Raw genomic sequence first — 17,712 nt, forward strand, 5'->3', positions numbered from 1 at the left:
GCTGCACCAGCACTGAAGGCAGAGGGAGCAGTTCCCACGTAGCTTCCTTCCCTGCTGCTTGAAATCCCTGCTTCAGTGGGAGCTGTGGCAGTGCAACAGTGTCTGTGACTGGGCTTTCTGCCTTCCCCATAGCTGGGACTTGGCAGAGTATAACCTTAGCACCGATGATTCATTGATGCCTGTTGACCCTGTCTGGCCAGGAGACATCTCAGCTGAAGTGCTTCAGCATGGGTGGCTCTTACCTTGGCAGCAGGAGCCACTTCTGCAGCTGTACCACATATTTTAAAGGCAGTAGCCTATAGCAAAGTAGTAGTAGAAGCCTTGTTACATTATTCCAGCTAACCATTTAGTTGAGTTGTGTTATGGAAGGTATGATTTCCCAGCTTGAGTTCTGCAGTATTTATCATCTAGTGGGACACTCAACTAGAAGATGCTGTTCAGCCTGCGTGCATATACAGTTGTCTCTGTTACAGTTCCATTGTGTTTATTTGGAGAGCTGTACGCAGTTCTCTGCGTAGGTTCAGGTTCCACCTATGCGCTACATAAAGACAGTTCTCATTTTTAACCTTATCTTCAGATTTAACACTGTGGACATAATGACTTCTAGCACCCAAAATGGCTTGGTTTAGTAATGACAGCATGCTTGGGGGATGGTGATAACTGGGGCAGGTACCTTTGTAATGGGAAGGAGGATCAGCATTATTGAGAGAGGGAAATACTGGCAGCAAGAAACAGACCACGAGGCTGGTGTTCCTCAGCACATTTTTGTTTGGTTTAATCAATCTCAATCCAGGTATTTGTGTCTCTTTATAATGCAAACCTGTATGTAGTGTGTCAGATGTTTGCTGTTATCATGAACATTGTAATGATAAGGAGAAATCTGAATGATGAATGTACAAGTTTCAACCCTATGAACTGCTGCTGTGCATGTAGATGTTGTGCTTGAGGCAGTTTCTGGGCGTTAATATCATAAACCCCCTTGGTTTTACTTAGTTTCTGTAAGGACCGTTAAGGTTGTAAAACTGATGGATGTTCACTGGTTAGGGTCTGTGAAGTGTTGGATTTATAGCTGCTGGTACGATTTTACATGGCTTCTGTTGTGTACATCCTGATACAGACTTTGATTACCCCAAGCTTTTTTTGAGACAACTGTTTTTTTTTCAAGAAGTTTCTGATTGCTTTGGCAAATAAGCTTGCGGTTTATGGCTGGGTTTGTTTTATCAGTTGTGGGGGGAGAGCATTTGCCTCTAAAATATGCCACTAATCACATGAAAAAAGTTTTGGTGTTTATGGATTTGATGCTTCAACAATTATGATGTGGTTGACTTCACCTGAAAAATTTGGGCTTTGTTTCTCTAATGTTACCTGCTTCATAAAAGAAATATAAAAATGATCTGCAAACATGGCAAGACTGCAGGAAGAAACAGTTGTTTTCTGCTTTTGCTATGGTAATGCCATATACGAGACTGGGTCACTTTTATTAAACATCAGCTTTTCATTGAGATCTCTGTTTGAATGTTGTCTGTTTCTTTAACTTTAGTCTTGAATTTGATTTCAAAAAATGATGTTACAGCTCCCAATGAAATAAATTTGAGCAATACTTACTGAACACGATGTCAGGTGTTTTGAAAATTCAGCTCTGAAGGCTTTCACGCTGTGCATGTAAAATTCATGTTTAGTTTTGAACTTAACCACTCTAAATGTGGTTTCCCATGTATAAAATCTGGTTTATTTTCACAACAGTCCATTTTGCAAAGATGCTGTAAAAATAAGAGTTTGTACTAAGCTGCTAAGTGCTATAGAATAGCCTAGAGAGACTTATTAAATCAGATTAATGTCTGGAAAAAATGCAGTAGGTAAGACCAGAACCTGCAAATGAACAGTGAGTTTTAAAACTAAGTACCGAGTAGAGACTCATTGAGGAGCAACAGTCTGTTTCATTGCCTGGATGACCAAACATAGTTACGGGGGAAAAAGAATGTGATTAAATATAAACTGTATACTATCATATACTTGATGTCCATAAAACAGGCAAGTTAGGGTTTCCAGGCACTTTAATTTTGGTACTGTGTAACTGAGCTAGAGTCAGCTAGCTAGAATTTAGTACTGTGTGGCTTTTCAGGTGAGTGTAGATGCTTTCATCAGTCTCAGTCCAGGTGTTCTTATGTGGCCTGTATGTAGAGAGGATGTCACAATACCTTAAGGGAGAGCTTTGGCTGAAATGTACAAAAAAGGAACTCGTTAATAGATTAATTTTTTTTCCCCCACATAATGCAGAATTGGGAGGGGATTTAAATACTTTCTGTGATGTTAGTCAGAACAGAATTTGATTGACAAGTGATGAAATTGCTTCTATTTCCACCAACAGTTACAAGGCTTTTTGACAGCCCTATGGAATTTGTTCTTTGTTAATATGACAACAGCTCTAATTAAAATTATTTCTGAAGTCCTGCATAGAAATTAATTTCAAAAGGAGGGGATAGATACTAAGTTACTTAATATAATTTCAGCATGTGTTAGGAAGGTGTTCTATGTACTTTGGGCTCTGTCATTGGGTAACTTTTTTGCACATTTTTCTAACAAAAGGTGAATGTGTGCTTCAACAGACCTGAATTTATAATAATTGCATTTTTAATTTTTTTTCCCCTTCCTGAAATGAAAGGTATCAAGGTCAGATCAAAAACTTACGCTGGTTACTGAATTTATTGAATATTTTTTTTTGTTGTTAACAACTTAATTCTGGAGTGTGAAAATGATACCTGCAATAGCATAAGCTGTACTTAATTTGCTTTAGTTTTGTGAAGTAATGCATTCCTTAGTAAACAATGTATTAAATGGGTATGTACTGATGTTGATAGCTAGATCAGGAAATATGTAGAAGTATTTGGTCATGTTAACATCAATTAAAATACTAAAAAAGGGAAAAGGAGTTTGCATATTTGAGGTACTTTACAGGTTGCTGTAAAATGGGAACAGAACTGCCTGATTTTTTTTTTGCAGAACAGTTTGTATCTGTCTGGTTTCTTGTGCGTGCTCACCAACATCCACCACCGTGTCTAAGCAAAGGTCTTCAGCTCTTGTTGAAAAGCAAAGTGCTCCACTGCCACTGCTCCTCATCTGCTGTGGACAGGGTAGAAATGCTGCCTTTTGTGGGGAGCAAGGGTGAATTTTTTAGTGTCTATTCACTGAACTTGCTGAATGCTGTGTTTTTTTCAGTACTCTTGACATACTTTTTACTTAAAAGGGGCAGACTTACAAAATGCAGTAGAATTTCAGTCTTGCAGAACACTTAACTTAGACTTTGATTAACAGTTTCTGAAATTACATGTTTTGACTTTATCAAAGCCAGTCAACTCTTCAGGATTTTTTCTGATTTTTTTTTTTTTTTCTTTTTTTTTTTGTCCCCCTTAAGATCGTACCGGAAGCATCAGTACTCTTGATTCCTTAGATTTTGCAAGATACTCTGATGATGGCAATAGGGAAACAGATGAAAGAGTAGCAGGTAAGTGTTTTGTATGATTTAGGAATCATAGATTGCTAACTTCACAGTTTCACTTGTTTCTAGCATAAGTATATTTAAATGAACATTGCTGAAGCTAAGATTTCACTGTGGTTGTTTAACTAGTCACTTAACAATATAATTGTGTTTCAGACACTTTGAATATTTACATCAGTAATAGCAGGCAGGTATACTTCTGCATGATTCCAGATGCCACCAAGGTAGAAGCAAGCAGTATACTTGAAGATTGTGCCCAGTTTTTGACAATAGAACGGTATCTTGGTATTGCTTACTGACTACTACTGTTAAGTTGAAACATATGCTAAAATATTCTGTGTAGCAGTCTGTGACTTCTACATGGGTGATAGCTTTCTGATTTAAAGATCTTTATCAAGTCACCTCGTAATTATAGCTTATGTGTACATCAAATGAGCATTACCAAACCCAGAGTAAATTTGAGATTTTCTTAGTTCCATAAAGAGTCTTTGCTACACATCTTAATTGTAGAGCAGAGCTTTTTCTCTCTCCCATTTGACTTCTTGATTATAGAAGATTCTTTCAAAGATGTGACAGTGGTTTTTTACTCTTGCCATTGTTCTGAACTTAGGAACCTGTGGCATTTATAATTTCAGGATTTATGATTACCTCACTAAAGGCAGAGACTGCTTTTCTCTTATATTTGAGATTCTTGTTATAATCTCTTTTGTATGTGAGCCATGTTTCTCTAATCCAGGCTTTTTTCTAAATTCAGAGATTGTTATTCACAGCTGCTGTAGAGAAACCCATAAAAGCTCTCTAGAAACTGCCACATAAAACTGTTCAGTTCTTGTCAGTTAATGGTGTTTAATATCATGAGCACATGAAGGTTGTCCATGCTGTGACCTTTGTTCACATAGTTCAGCTTTATGAAACCTGAGGTGATGCAAGCTGCTATGTCTCTGTTCCATGCTGTTGTCTCTGCTCTGAACCACCATGGTTCATCCTAGCAGAAACACTGTCATGTTCTTATGCAAAGAAAAGGCTGGTGAAACACAGTTCTGAAAAGGATCTTGATTCTAAAATTTCCTCTCTTGATCAGTCTGAAATGGCAATCAGTATTGACCCAGAGAGAAGAAACAAAAGTGTTGGGAAAAGTCTGTTTTTCTTACCCGGTCAGTGTTTCTGAGGTTACAAGGACTGGATTAAATTCATGAACATGAAGGAGATTCAGGTATTTTGGTACTCTGGTATGGAACTATAGGTACTTACTGTTCTTCAATTTATATGGAAACTTCTGGATTCTTGTTACTATGTAATTGCTGTCTTTTTCAATATACGTAGTCGGTTTCAAGGAGGCAATAGTTGTAAATACACAGCTAATCTTCTAAGAAACATGTGTTTAAGGAACCCCAAGTATTTCTGAATTGTGTCCTGGAGGAAACAAGCAAATTCTGAAAATTTTAATTTTTTCATCATCTTGGTAGACTTTTCCTGTTTCTAGTCAATCTTTCTTGGCAGTAGTATTACTGAGAGAGCTAGTCTGATCTTTGCTTGGAGCTGTCTTAAGGAACTGAGTTGGATTAAAGATGCCTATAGAAAATAAAGACCAGTCAGAATTGACATCCAGTAGAACCATTAATCTTCTGATGGAACATTAATGACAAAATATGGATTACTTGCAGTATGAAATGAATATATTCTAAAATTAAATACTACATTCAATTAAGTAAATCCAAAAATAAATACAGGTTTTTGAAGATTACAGTATATTAATTGACCACTGTCATATGTAATAGACAAACAAATCATATGGCATGATATTTACATTAAATTTCTGTGTTCCTTTAGAGTTTTTTCGAAAAGTTGTTAAAGTGATGTAAGAACTTGAACAAAGCAAGACCAGATAATATTTCTGGATGTTTGTAAATACTTGAAGTTTTCCAGAATATCCTATTTCTACTCTTAAAATTCTGGTTCAGTTAGAGTTGCTTAAAATCTTTTGCCTCAATTCTGTTTAAAACCATCTACCTGAGAATAAACTTCATAAAACTGATAAGTATTTAATTTGCACATTAAAAAAAGTCAGTAGAGGTTTTAAAACCTTTTCATATCCAGTTCCTCCTTTGAACAAACTTTGGCTTATAATTTCTGCTTTTGAAGTAGTTCTTAGCTGCAAATGCTCTTTGAAACGTAACTGTAGTCCATCCTGCTTATTTCTTCTCAGTCTTTCAGCAAAGAGCTTTGATGCTTCGGAGATAAATTTGTAATCTTTGTGAAAGCATGAGGCCATGATCTGATAGTTGTATTTTTCTTTTGATAGTTCTCAGAGTGCAGTTTGAATAGTTTCTTTTTATAAATGCCTTTCTCATGCTCTTATCTTTGTTTTTTACTGTTTGGACAGAATCCATGATTTCCATATCAATTCCCTAGTCAAATGAAGGATAGGAAATAGATGCACATCAGTCACTAAAAGAAGCTGGTCCCAAGTCAGAAGGTCTTTAAAACTGAAGTTATAACACATACAGTTACAAATACTTTTATGCCATGGCAATGTTAGAAAGTACCAAATCAAAAACTGCATGTATACCATCCAAAGCCATCATATTTTGTTGTTATGGATGGTGTTAGACTTCGCTGCTATATTTTTTTTATTTTACCAATCCAGAAATCCCTGGAAATAACTAGAAAGACTCATTTGAAATTAATTTCAGTATTTCAGATCTCTTAGCCCAGTTCAGTCCATCTGGTGTTACAATCAAAATCTGGCCTGGAAGCAAACGTGTTTTGAAGAGTTGGTGTGAACTTGTCACTTGTGAAATCTGGTCTAAGGAAGCTAAGTCAGTCTCTTCTATAATATTATCAGCTTGATTGAAAAGGTGCAAGTCATAAAAGCCAGTCAGGTTGTCAATGAGCATGACAAACCTAACTGCAATTCAGAAAACATGTTTTCTCCTGTATCTCCTGATCTTAACGTAAATGTAGAGCGCTGTGTAACTAGTCGTATAATACATATATAATCTGTAAAGTTTCAAAAAATAAATGTGTCCTTAAAGCTTGCAATTTGCTAGATGGAAACAACTTGTTCTATAAGACTAATAAGTCTTGCATCTGAATTCATGTATTACATGCTGAAACAAAACAGTTGGCGCTAAGAGAAATTCAGTACTGAAGGATTTATTAGGCTTAGTAAACATCTAAATACTCATTTTCATAAAAAGAAGAGCGAAAAACCTGTTCTATTCCTGTGGAATAGGGATATGCCTAACTTGAAGTCAACTACCCACAACATTTGGTTGGTAAATAGGTCATCTGACATTCAATCTAAGGAACTGAATCTTCTGCCACATCTTAAATTGACTGTGTGCGCAAGTATGTTTGTGATCTAAACCCCCTACTTTCCATAATTCAAAATACTTAGTATTGCGAACCTGCCTTTGACACCTACTGTTCTGAGAACCTGGTAATTTTAAAAACGCAATGTTGAGTTTTCAATGATCATAAAATTCTCATAACCATTTAAATAATTTGTGTTCTTAGGTCTCCCTGCATTAGCATTGATTTCTGGCTAGACTATGTATCTCTGATTAGCAGAATAAAATACTGTCCCTGTCAGGATTTTAAGGGAAGAGACAAGTTCAAAAAACATTTGATTATTTTTGAGGATTTCATCTATCTAGGCTTAGGTTGACAGTTTTCTGCTTTTTATAGAGCCTTTTTGTTTATGTGTTTTAATAAGTACTATTACTTTTGTGCAATCAAAATCAGAGGAGAGTCTTAAAAAAACAACAAACAAAATACCAAAACACAACAGACATTTGTAATACAACAACCACTTGCTAACATTTCTTCATCCTGGAAGTGAATCTGGTTTTGTCTTCTCATCTCCTGTCTTAACCCCTATTAAGCAGTTGTTAGCCTCCATAATTTCCTTCCAGGTCAGTAGTCTTCAAGGGTTGAACCTGAAGATGAGTGTGCTGTAGTTCAGGTCTTCTTTGTAGCTGGTCCTGTCTCATTAACTTAAAGGCTTTAATGAGGCTAATGAGTCAAGTGTTGGCTTCCAACTATTAGAATGATAACAAGTTTTCTGTTAGTTTGCTCATAAACTCTCTTGCTGATCATAATTTTTGTAGCTTGATAGTCATCTCTCGTGCTGTAGTACAACTTTCTGGTTCAGGTCTATTTGCGTTACGTCCTGAAGTGTTTCACGCTGACTAACTATGGTCACTTCTTCTTAGGGCTTGTGTCAGGGAAGTGGGAATGGGGAAACATCAGGTCTTGAAGTATGTTGTGACAGTAGCTTTGTTGCAACTGTAGTCAGAGAATTTAAATTTCTTCCCATTGACTCAAAAATGTATGCAACAAATCCATCAAACGTAATGAGATGTCATACGTGTTTTAGAGGGCATAATTTAGGACATTTGGTACTTTACAAGGAGGAAGAAATTGAGATGACAGTTAAGAAACAAATAAAAATTGTCAGTTATATCTGAATATGAGGAAAGGTAGGTAAGCACAGTGGCCCTTGATACTTCAAAGGAGAATTGCTTTTAATAGAAAATGTCAAAATGTCATATAGTGGCTTCACAACATAGAACTACCTTTCTGCTCTTGTCTGAAGTACACAAAAGTCTGACAAGATAATTCAGATGTAGAATGTAAAATTCTAGTATACTTGAAAAAAATACTTCTTATACAAAAGCAAGGACTGAAAATTTTTAGAATTACTGTTTATTTCTTCAGCTTTTTGGCTTTGACCCAACAAGACTGCTGTTCACGTGGATATTGAACAAGCAGAGATCTCAAATTGCAATTTGTAATCTTTATAGCTAACTTCTTAATCTATGGTTCAGTAATTTATGAAGTCATTAATAAATGTGAGTGAATAGAATAAGTTCCCTGAAAAACCTTCATTTTTAAATTTCAAAGCTGAGCAAACAAGCTACCCACTCCTCATATACACCTTAAATGATAAGTGCATTAGATTAGCTGCATGAAAACTGAAACATTTAAGAATTGATAATCTGAAAATCTTGGTCTGACGCTTAGTTACTTGCTTGAAATGTGCAGCTCTTTTAAGTAAGTCTAAGGAATTTTTTTTTTTTTTTTTTTTTCAGAATGGTAGCTGTAGTGATTTGAGCTCTTTATAAAAAGAAAAAGCAAGAGACTTTACTTAAATTTGAAAGTTTTCTCCCCTAAGGCAAAACAGATTGTTCAGAAATGCCTTTTCCTTGCAGGAAGATTACTGAACCTCAGAGTTCTAAGTTTCTGTTCTTTGCTTTGCTGATGTAAAGAAGAATCAATTTGGTTCTTCCCTTTCCTAGGCTGTCTGCAGCAAAACTTTTCTGTGGATCATTCTTAAGGCGTGTCAGCTCCTTTCACCAAGTTCTATGAGTTATACATGTTATCAGTTCAGTCAAGCATGCAGTTAAACTTCAGCTGGCTTTATCAATGCTTTTGAAGGCTTAACTTCTCTAAGTTACAAAAGCTTTACAACAGGAGACTGGGAGAGAGAGAGATCAGGTCACTTATTTTAAAAGTCAGTACTTGATAATGGTTATAAGGAAAGGATCGCTTTTTTATTTCAGAGAATGTTGTGTATCATCAACAGATGGGGATTTCTGGTCTTGATTTCATTAGTACACGTGTTGAGTTAAAAATCATTATGTATTCTGGCAGAAGATTGCATTTTAGTATAGCCTCTAAAGTAAAAAGCTTTTAATCGTAACTTAAAATTTGGGTGAAATCATGTTGTAGCTATTTACAAGTATTTATGCTTTTATAAAATAAACCTGCAAACAAACTTCTTCAAATAAAAGCTAAATTTGTGACTGACTCAGATACATCAAGGTTTCTGTGGTGGCAATTACAATGGTGGCGTTAGTAAGGCTAGGAGATGAGGTGTAACTGTAACAATGCTGTGTTGTAGTAGAATTATGTAGCTGTTGTGACATGCTGCAAGGTGACAACTTCTCAGATATACTGTGTCCAGAATCTTCCACTGTATACAGAGAAACATGCAGCAGAGTAATCTACTTTTAAGGTTGAATGGATAAAGTCCTAATGGCTTCTAAGAATTTTCAGCATCATGACAGTTCACTAAAAAGTAATTCTTGCCGTCTGACATGGGTTTGTCTGACATGAGTTTTTTGGCTTTCTATGCCTTCAGACATGTCTTATTCCTATTTTCCTTAATGGGATTCCTGAGTTTTTCTAGTTTGTGTTGTTTTTCTAACCTTTTTTCATTATTTATATCATTCTAGTGCAGGGCACTCCTGATCTGCAACTGTTCTGGTCTCTGAAAGTATTTTACAAGAATAAAATGTTAACATACAGTCATTTGCATCAGAAGAATTACTTAATTTGAATTCTTTACAATTTTCAAAACCTAAAAAATTAGTAGCTTACAACTTAGAATCCTAACTGTGAATTAGTAACTCAAACGCAAGGAAGTGCTAAAATGATTAGATATTTTACTACAAGAGCATTTTCTAACTTTGTTGCACAGAAGTATTTGCAGATCAGCATTGCTGAATACTAGAGAGATTTTACATATTTTCTTCATTGTATCCTCAGTTGCGCTTTTGTATTGCTGCAGTAAAATTCTGTGCATCAAACAAGTTACTTTCATGTAGCCAATGTGGTGTACCCTAGTTTTTATGAATAAATGCAAACTGAGTGAATCTGTTTTTCCATGCATGCTGATTATCAAAAGATTCTTTGTAACAGATGTGCAAAAGAGGAAACTGTTTTATGTGCAGTCTTCAGTAGCATTTCTTACAAGCAAGAGCCAATGCAGTGGTTCTGCCATGCATTGTCCTCTGTGTAAATATTTCAAAATGCCACGTTAAACTGTTTCCAGTGATGATTAAAAATCACATTAACATTTTCTTATTAAAAGCAGCTACAACATTTTTACTTTTGCATGGGAATAAAGTAAACATTAGATAATCTATTTAGAATAGTTTAACAGTTCAGTATGGTAGCTTTTCTGTGGTTGTCTCTTCTGGTTAAGTACAAGAATCGTTCCTTCTGGTGACTGTATATGTAACTGTGATTAGATTAATCTGAGAATTAATGAAATGCGTGTAATTATCTGGTAATTCCTTAAATAGGTGCCCTTAGATGCTCTAACTGTAAGTGGCTATAGCTATAGAAAGAATAATTACTATATGTTTTGTAAAGGTACAGGGTTTTAAAATTTGAAGCCACAGTATACATACGACCTCAACACCAAAGCACATGAAATTTGAGTGTGAACAAAGCACTGCTGGCCCTTTTTGGAGCAAACATTGGAACATGAGAAGCACATAACAGTGACCAGGGACATGGGGAGGTAGAGCAGCTAGAGTAGGTGGTAACAGCAGCTAGAATTACATGTTCTTTGATCTCCAAAGCTGACTTTAAATCATTAAAAGTGTTGTATAGTCTAGAATCACTGGAAACTTTTAAGAAAAATGGAGCAAAGACTTCTGTTTCAAGCTTCTCTCTAAGTACTATAGTAGAGCTGCTTATTTTGCTTTTTTTTTTTGTCTTGTGCATCTCTTAAATGCATTCAACTAAATTCAAAATAATAATCAACTCTAGGGTATACTCAAAACTCCACTATTTTAAAATAGAGATTTAAAATGAAATTATCCTTAGCAGTAAAATAAAGCATGTTTCAAGCTCTGCCATTTAAACTACTAAAATTTCAGTTTTTAAAAACAATCTGTAGTCTCAATGGGACCATACATTCACTTCATGGTTTAAGTTTTGCTACATGGAGACAGCTTCCTCTGCTGCTAGCATGTATTTGCTTCATTTAGATCTGTCGTATGTTGCCCACATACTCTCTTTGCCCTAAGAAATCAAAATATTTGACAGTATCCACTGATTGTGAGAGTGGGGAAGAAATAACAAGCGTTTCCCAGTAATGTGTAAAGTTAAAAGCAAGCAAAAAACAGAAAAGGAGACCCCGAAACCCTCCAGCGAGTCCTTGTCAGACAGCTTGAAATTTTGCTTTAGGTAACTTAAGGCAAATGAAACTATGGAAAATGTTCACCAGTTTGCTTTCAGACCAACTCTGCTGCATGTGTTCATAAGTTCCATAAAGATTGCATGCTTTCAGTTTAATACAAACTGTATATTTTTTTTCACACCCATCCTTGCTTTTTATATTTTATTTTTGTTTCCCTTGCCTTGGTTGGATGCCTGTGTGTGTTTAATCCAAATCCCTGTCCAGTCCTGGAGTTTGAACTACGGAAAGCCAAGGAGACCATACAGGCCCTCCGAGCCAACCTGACTCAGGCTGCAGGTGGTGTACATAAACCTTTTCTTAAGTCTCTACTTTGAACAATGTAGAAGTAGCTGAGCTTATCCTGTGTGAAAGAGTAAAATTTAGTTACTTTTTTTTCCTCCCCAGAAAATGAAGTTCCTTTGCAGGAACGAAAAAATTATAAATCAAGTCCTGAAATTCAGGTAGGTGGCTGGTGATAACTGAGCTTTGCATGGACTTTAAGAAAGATATGCTTTCATAGCTGGAAGGAGGATGAATCAACGATGTAGTGTATTGTTTTGGTTTGTTTTTTTTTTCCAGGAGCCAATCAGACCTCTTGAGAAAAGAGCTCTAAACTTCCTAGTTAATGAATTTTTATTGAAGAATAGTTACAAGCTCACATCAATAACATTTTCAGATGAAAATCATGATCAGGTAAAGTTTTCTTGTGGGATTTTTACATTGCTACTTTCCCTATTGTGATTCTGTCATAAGCTGAAGTGAACTTAAATGGTATTTCTTGTGCACGTTGTTCACTTCTTACATATGAGTATTCTAAGAGTCAAATGGGTTAGCATTTGCATATATGAAGCAGGGTTTGCAAACACAGCACTTTGAGGATTATTTTCCCAAAATTTATAGGAAGGAGGCAGAATGCAGAATTCTTTGAAGGAAGCAAAACAAGAAGAAAAATATTGTGAGTTATAGGTACTTAGAGACTTTCCTGGATTCTGATGGACACCTTTTCATTTACACTTCAGGATCTGGATATAGTAAAACTTCGAATGTAATATTTTCCTTAAATCATGGTTAGTTGATTTGTGCAGGATGTACAATATACTCATTGGTTGTCATCTCCTGAGCAAATATATGCGTATGAGTTTACTTAATCATACTGTGGCATTAAACACAGTATTAGAGAAGCTCTTGGTAATAAGGTGTTACCTTAGATATTTCCAAACATATCTGTGCTTTGATGCATTTTTCTTAAGATGATCAGTTTTCTGTCTCTGTCAAGTTGCATTTCATGGGAAAAAAGTTCTTCAAATGTTACATTCTCACTGTTTCTAGGTGAATAAAACAACCAGTAACATCAACAGGCAATATAATATATTCAGCACAAAACTGGAATATTACCAGAAGAATTAAATATTGAATATCAACCAGTTCTATCTATAACTAGTCTTCCTATGTTTTTCCTACAATTTGTGTCATAATCTGTAAAGAAAATGGGTTGTTAAATAAAATTTCTGAATCATCCACTTAAGATTTGACTTCAACAATGCTAGGTTTCATACAAATACTTGTGTGGATACAGCCCTGAAAAGAGGAATAATTTAGCCTTACCTTTTATATATTCTTAACTGAAGATCTTTTATGTCATGAGATAAATTAGCAAGAAACCTTGGTAAAATTCTTAATTCTAAGAAGTATAAACATAGTACAATTAACATATAGAATGCACTTTTTTTTTCTAGATTATTCATATAATTCTTTCAGAATAGAATCTTTCTTCAAATACGTGTTTGTAACCAGACTGGGAAAATTACAGGGAAAATTGTGAACAGTGTGGGGAGGGGCAGGGGGGAATTAAAATATTTACTGTCGTTCAAGAGACAATCGCAATTTCTGTACAACAGTGCACATGCTTATTTATATATACAGACATGAAATAATCTTGTAATAATATAGGATGGTAACATGTCAATGAGAAAAGGAAGGAGATACAGTGATGGTTTGAGACAGGAGGCCCGAGTTTTGTTTACACCTCTACATAATTAATACAGTTATGCCTACATTTCACTGAGAACATGCACCCTGTCTATTGGTCATCTACAGAGCTATTTGCTTCTGGAAAATTACACCAGTACTTGTGAATGAGACTGAAACAAAACAATACCCTTATCAGTAGAAAGCCTTCTGTCAGCTGCACTGGCTTCTGCTAGAATTTGTTTAGCTTTATATCTGATTGTCAAAAGTGTTTATGTACTAGAAAAAAGGAAATCTGTGATCTGTGTGTTTTTGGAAGTTTTAGTGTATTACCTAGAGCTGCCTTTAGGGTGGAAATGTGTTGGGTCTTGAAACAGATCCTTTTTGTACTTTTGTTTCCTGCTATCTGACTTAAGCTTTCATGTCCTTTACTGCAGTGCAATCTTGACACGATTGTTTTGCTGTTGTGTGACCTGCAGTTAAATGTGGAAGAGAAATGAAAATGAAGTATATTGTATGCTTTAGTTTCTTCTATTCCTTTGAAGGACTTTGAACTTTGGGATGATGTAGGATTGAACATTCCAAAACCTCCTGACCTGTTACAACTCTATCGTGACTTTGGAAACCATCATGTTACTGCAAGAGATGTGGTAGATGTGTCAGTTGGTGTGGAAGATGATGAGCTAGAGACTGCTACTCCTGTACTTGGGAGCGTCCCCGTATTTGAAACAACGCCACAGTCAATAGAAGTAAGAGTTTGTATAGAAGGAGCGTTTCAGCTGTTTGCAGTACTACTTAACTTTATTGTACTAAACTGTTTTGTTTCTATCTTGTATTTAGCAATGTTTAATAGTGCAAAAATTAGAAGATCAAATTAGTGTGTTAAACAATGAGAAATGGTGTTTGATGGAACAAATCCAAAGACTTGAGAGGTATGTACTTATCAATCTGCTTGACTGCTGATAAATGTTGGAATAACTTGTCAATGTTTTTCTAGCATATATGTGAAAACATACAGCCTATAAAATTACTAGGAGTTCTTCAAAGCAGGGCAGTGTTTCCTTTGTAATATGTGGTATTTGATTTAGAAAAAGGAAGAGATTTCAAACTAATTCCCTTTTATTACCTACATCACTTAATTTTGTAATCTGTTTTGTTCTTTCAGTGTAACTTCTTAATTTATTTATTTGAAAACAGAATTAGTTATGATGGGTTTTGTATAGGTTTTCTCTTCAGTCAACTTTATTTCCCTCCTCATTACAATGGTGTGGAGAGCTTCAAACACTGTTAGAAAGATGTTTGTTTGAATGACTCCAACACAGTTTTTCTTTCTGCAGAACAAGACTAGTAGAAATGACAGTATCTTTAGTAACCACAAAAAACAGAGACTTTAAAAGTTTGGTCAAAGTATATCATTCTGTAAGCTGTAAGGTGCCATTCCTCTTACATGTACAGATTCCTCATAGTGAACCAATACAACATATGGGCAAGTGCATAATTTTTAAGTGGCTTTATTGACTTGCTTATTTACCAATTCAAAACCAGGTGGGATAGTATGTAATAATTCACCACTACAGTATTTTAAGTTTTGCATCCCACATAGTTCTTTCTCGTGACAATTTGTGTCTCGGTGCTCATATTTCAGCCAGAAACAGATAACACTATCATTACTTATTTTATTGATTCACTCACTGAGTGCAACTTTTTTCCTACTACTAATTATTGACTAAAGGACTCCATTAAGCCAGTGCTCATTTGAATAGCTTGTGTGATAGAAGTTACTTTATTAAAAGAATTTTTGAGCATACTGGAATTGAAGAGGGAGCTCTTCAGTATGTTGTCTTTGTTTCTGTATTGCAGTCTTGTGATTCCAACAACCTTTTCATGAAAACTACAAAAATATTTCATATTTTGCTTTTCCTCTTTTAGTGAAATAGATTTGCTCAAGAATGAAAACTTTGCTGTGTCAACAGTTTATGGTGTAGCTCCCCATCCTTCTTTAAAACAAGTGCCTCTCACAGTCTCAGAGGACAATGGACGGTACTTGGATATCAAGAGCTCTGAGAATGACAATAAGCATGGAAACACTGAGGAAACGAGCTTTTCTTTATCGGTTGAGGTGGATTCAAGGACTTCTAAAGACGATAAGTTAAATTCTGTGCCCTGTAAAGAAACACAGAAGCTGTCCTCTTGTGCTCCGTCAACTAAAGCTGCAGTCTACTTCGATAAACCTAATAGGTTGGTGATAAGTTTTAAACTGGAATGCTTTTATTAGGAATTCTTGTAAAATGGATAGATATTTTTCTAACAGTGGAATTCTGCAGAATGCATAGATCATTTGTGTTTTGAATGCAAATAAAAGATTTAACATATCTTTAGGTGCAGTGCTGATATTTTCTAATATCTGCTGATGTTCCTAATCTTTTTAGGAAGGAGTGCATTTGACAAACCTATAGTTTTAGTATTAAATTCAAGGGTTTCTTTTCACCTCCTACTTGTTTCTAAAACCAGCCCTGTTATTTGCAACAACAACAAAAAAAGCTAAAATCAAAATGGGGAATGGGAAGATAGGATATGTGCACTCTCTTTTAAATTTTAATTTCATAACAAAATCTCTCCCAACTGCTTTTCAAGCAAACCACAAAATTTTACTTCTCCTATGTTGATATGTATAACTCCCTTAGAGTATGTAAGAATGCTGTATGAGGGGTTTTTTTTTAGTAATCAGAAAGTGTATCCGATGACATTCTGATTTTTGAGTTTTGTATTTGGGACAAGTCTCACTGGCTGACTATTATTCTTTTAATTAAGATAGGGTATTTGTGATGTGTTATTACATGAAGACTGAGTTTGTGTGTCTGAGTGTTCTTTGATCTATACAGTCTTTTTAAGGATTATAGGAAAGAGCAGAAGTAACATGTTCATTAAGTAACAGATAAACCACTGTGTAGCCATTAAGAGTAACACAGACCACAAACTTAATAAGGGTCTGTACAACTTCTAAAATTAGCATTGTGGACATATATGCCCAAGTAGCTCACCTTATGGTCTTACCATTCGTATTCCTAGGTAGCCATTCAGCTTTATATTTTTTCTGTTCCCTTAGCATTCTTGTGCTGATGTTGATACGGTAATGTTTCTAGAACGGTCTTCCATCAGAAAATACCAAGTAGAAGTTTGTGTGATACTCTGTGCAGATGGAAAATCAGTACAAACTGGAGGGGGCAGGGAGGAGAAGAAGAAGAAATAAAAAGGAGTTGCTACCTCTGCTAGTAATTAACTTTTCTTGCAAACCCTAAGTATTCTGTTTTCTCTGGGTTTCCTGGACTTCATGCACTGAGTCTTAGGGGCAGGGGCACTTTTTCAGCAATATCTTAACTTTAGAATTGAACAGGAGGAAAGATTTCTGATTTCTGAATACCATACGGTAGAGTCTTACTACAAATCTCACCTTTTCATGTGGAGTGTACTAGTGCTAAACAGGAAAGTAATACAACTTAGATATTTTTTTTCTGGAACTTTTGCGGTGACTCCATTTAAGCTTTCCAGATTTTTATCTTTTTAATACTTTCATATCCAAGCTGAGTATCTGGACTATGTAATAATCAAAACATATAGCTGATTGCTATAAGCTTGTCTACCTACCTTCATGTGTGGTTTGTTGCAAGTTTCTTTTTGCTTGGAGTAATTGCGAGTGTTGGGAGGCATTAAGTGCATGAATATTGGATTGATGGTTTGGGGATAGTGAGGATGGGTATCAAAATAGGATGAGATCACTGATTGAGGAAGGAATTAAGAGTATCTCCAGTAGGATTTCTGAAAGCAGTCCCTAGAAAAACAGAATTTATTTGCTGCTCACAGCTCTTAGGTAACTGCACGTGGATTTATTTGAAAAGTAGTTGAATAAAGCCTTGAATCTCCATTGAGTTTACCTTAGAAGTCCCTTCAAAAGCAGTTCGCTGCAGAAATAAGTAGTGCATGTGTAATAAGTAGCTAGTTCTTTGGGCTTAACATGTCAGTGAAGGGTCAAAGGAAACCATATTTGATACAGTGTTTTATCGATCCATATCGCTAAATTTGCTTCCTGGATTATGCATCTGGTTTGTAATTACACAGTACATTTTTTTTTTTCATTAAGAACTCTATTACTTGTTAAGTATTTGAGATCTGTGAGAGAAGTGCTGGATATTTATTTCAGTCCAGGGCTAGTTACTTGTAGAAGACAATTACTATAATTTATTCAGAATGTATTGAAAGGTATTAAGACCTA

The 17,712-nt window shown here is 35.4% G+C and overlaps 1 protein-coding gene across 4 annotated transcripts in view; it reads left to right on the forward strand.

The window, feature by feature from the left end:
• Positions 1 to 17,712, forward strand: part of RELCH (RAB11 binding and LisH domain, coiled-coil and HEAT repeat containing) — a 78,995-nt gene that overhangs the window by 12,172 nt on the left and 49,111 nt on the right. For all 4 annotated transcript variants that reach the window (XM_055703873.1, XM_055703874.1, XM_055703876.1 and 1 more), the window contains exons 2-8: positions 3,413 to 3,502; positions 11,700 to 11,771; positions 11,880 to 11,935; positions 12,054 to 12,167; positions 13,988 to 14,191; positions 14,283 to 14,374; positions 15,372 to 15,680. In XM_055703873.1, coding sequence (XP_055559848.1) covers positions 3,413 to 3,502; positions 11,700 to 11,771; positions 11,880 to 11,935; positions 12,054 to 12,167; positions 13,988 to 14,191; positions 14,283 to 14,374; positions 15,372 to 15,680 — 937 coding nt within the window. The remainder of the gene's footprint in view (positions 1 to 3,412; positions 3,503 to 11,699; positions 11,772 to 11,879; positions 11,936 to 12,053; positions 12,168 to 13,987; positions 14,192 to 14,282; positions 14,375 to 15,371; positions 15,681 to 17,712) is intronic.

Source organism: Falco cherrug, chromosome 3 (assembly GCF_023634085.1).
Source record: "Falco cherrug isolate bFalChe1 chromosome 3, bFalChe1.pri, whole genome shotgun sequence".
Lineage (NCBI taxonomy): Eukaryota > Metazoa > Chordata > Aves > Falconiformes > Falconidae > Falco > Falco cherrug.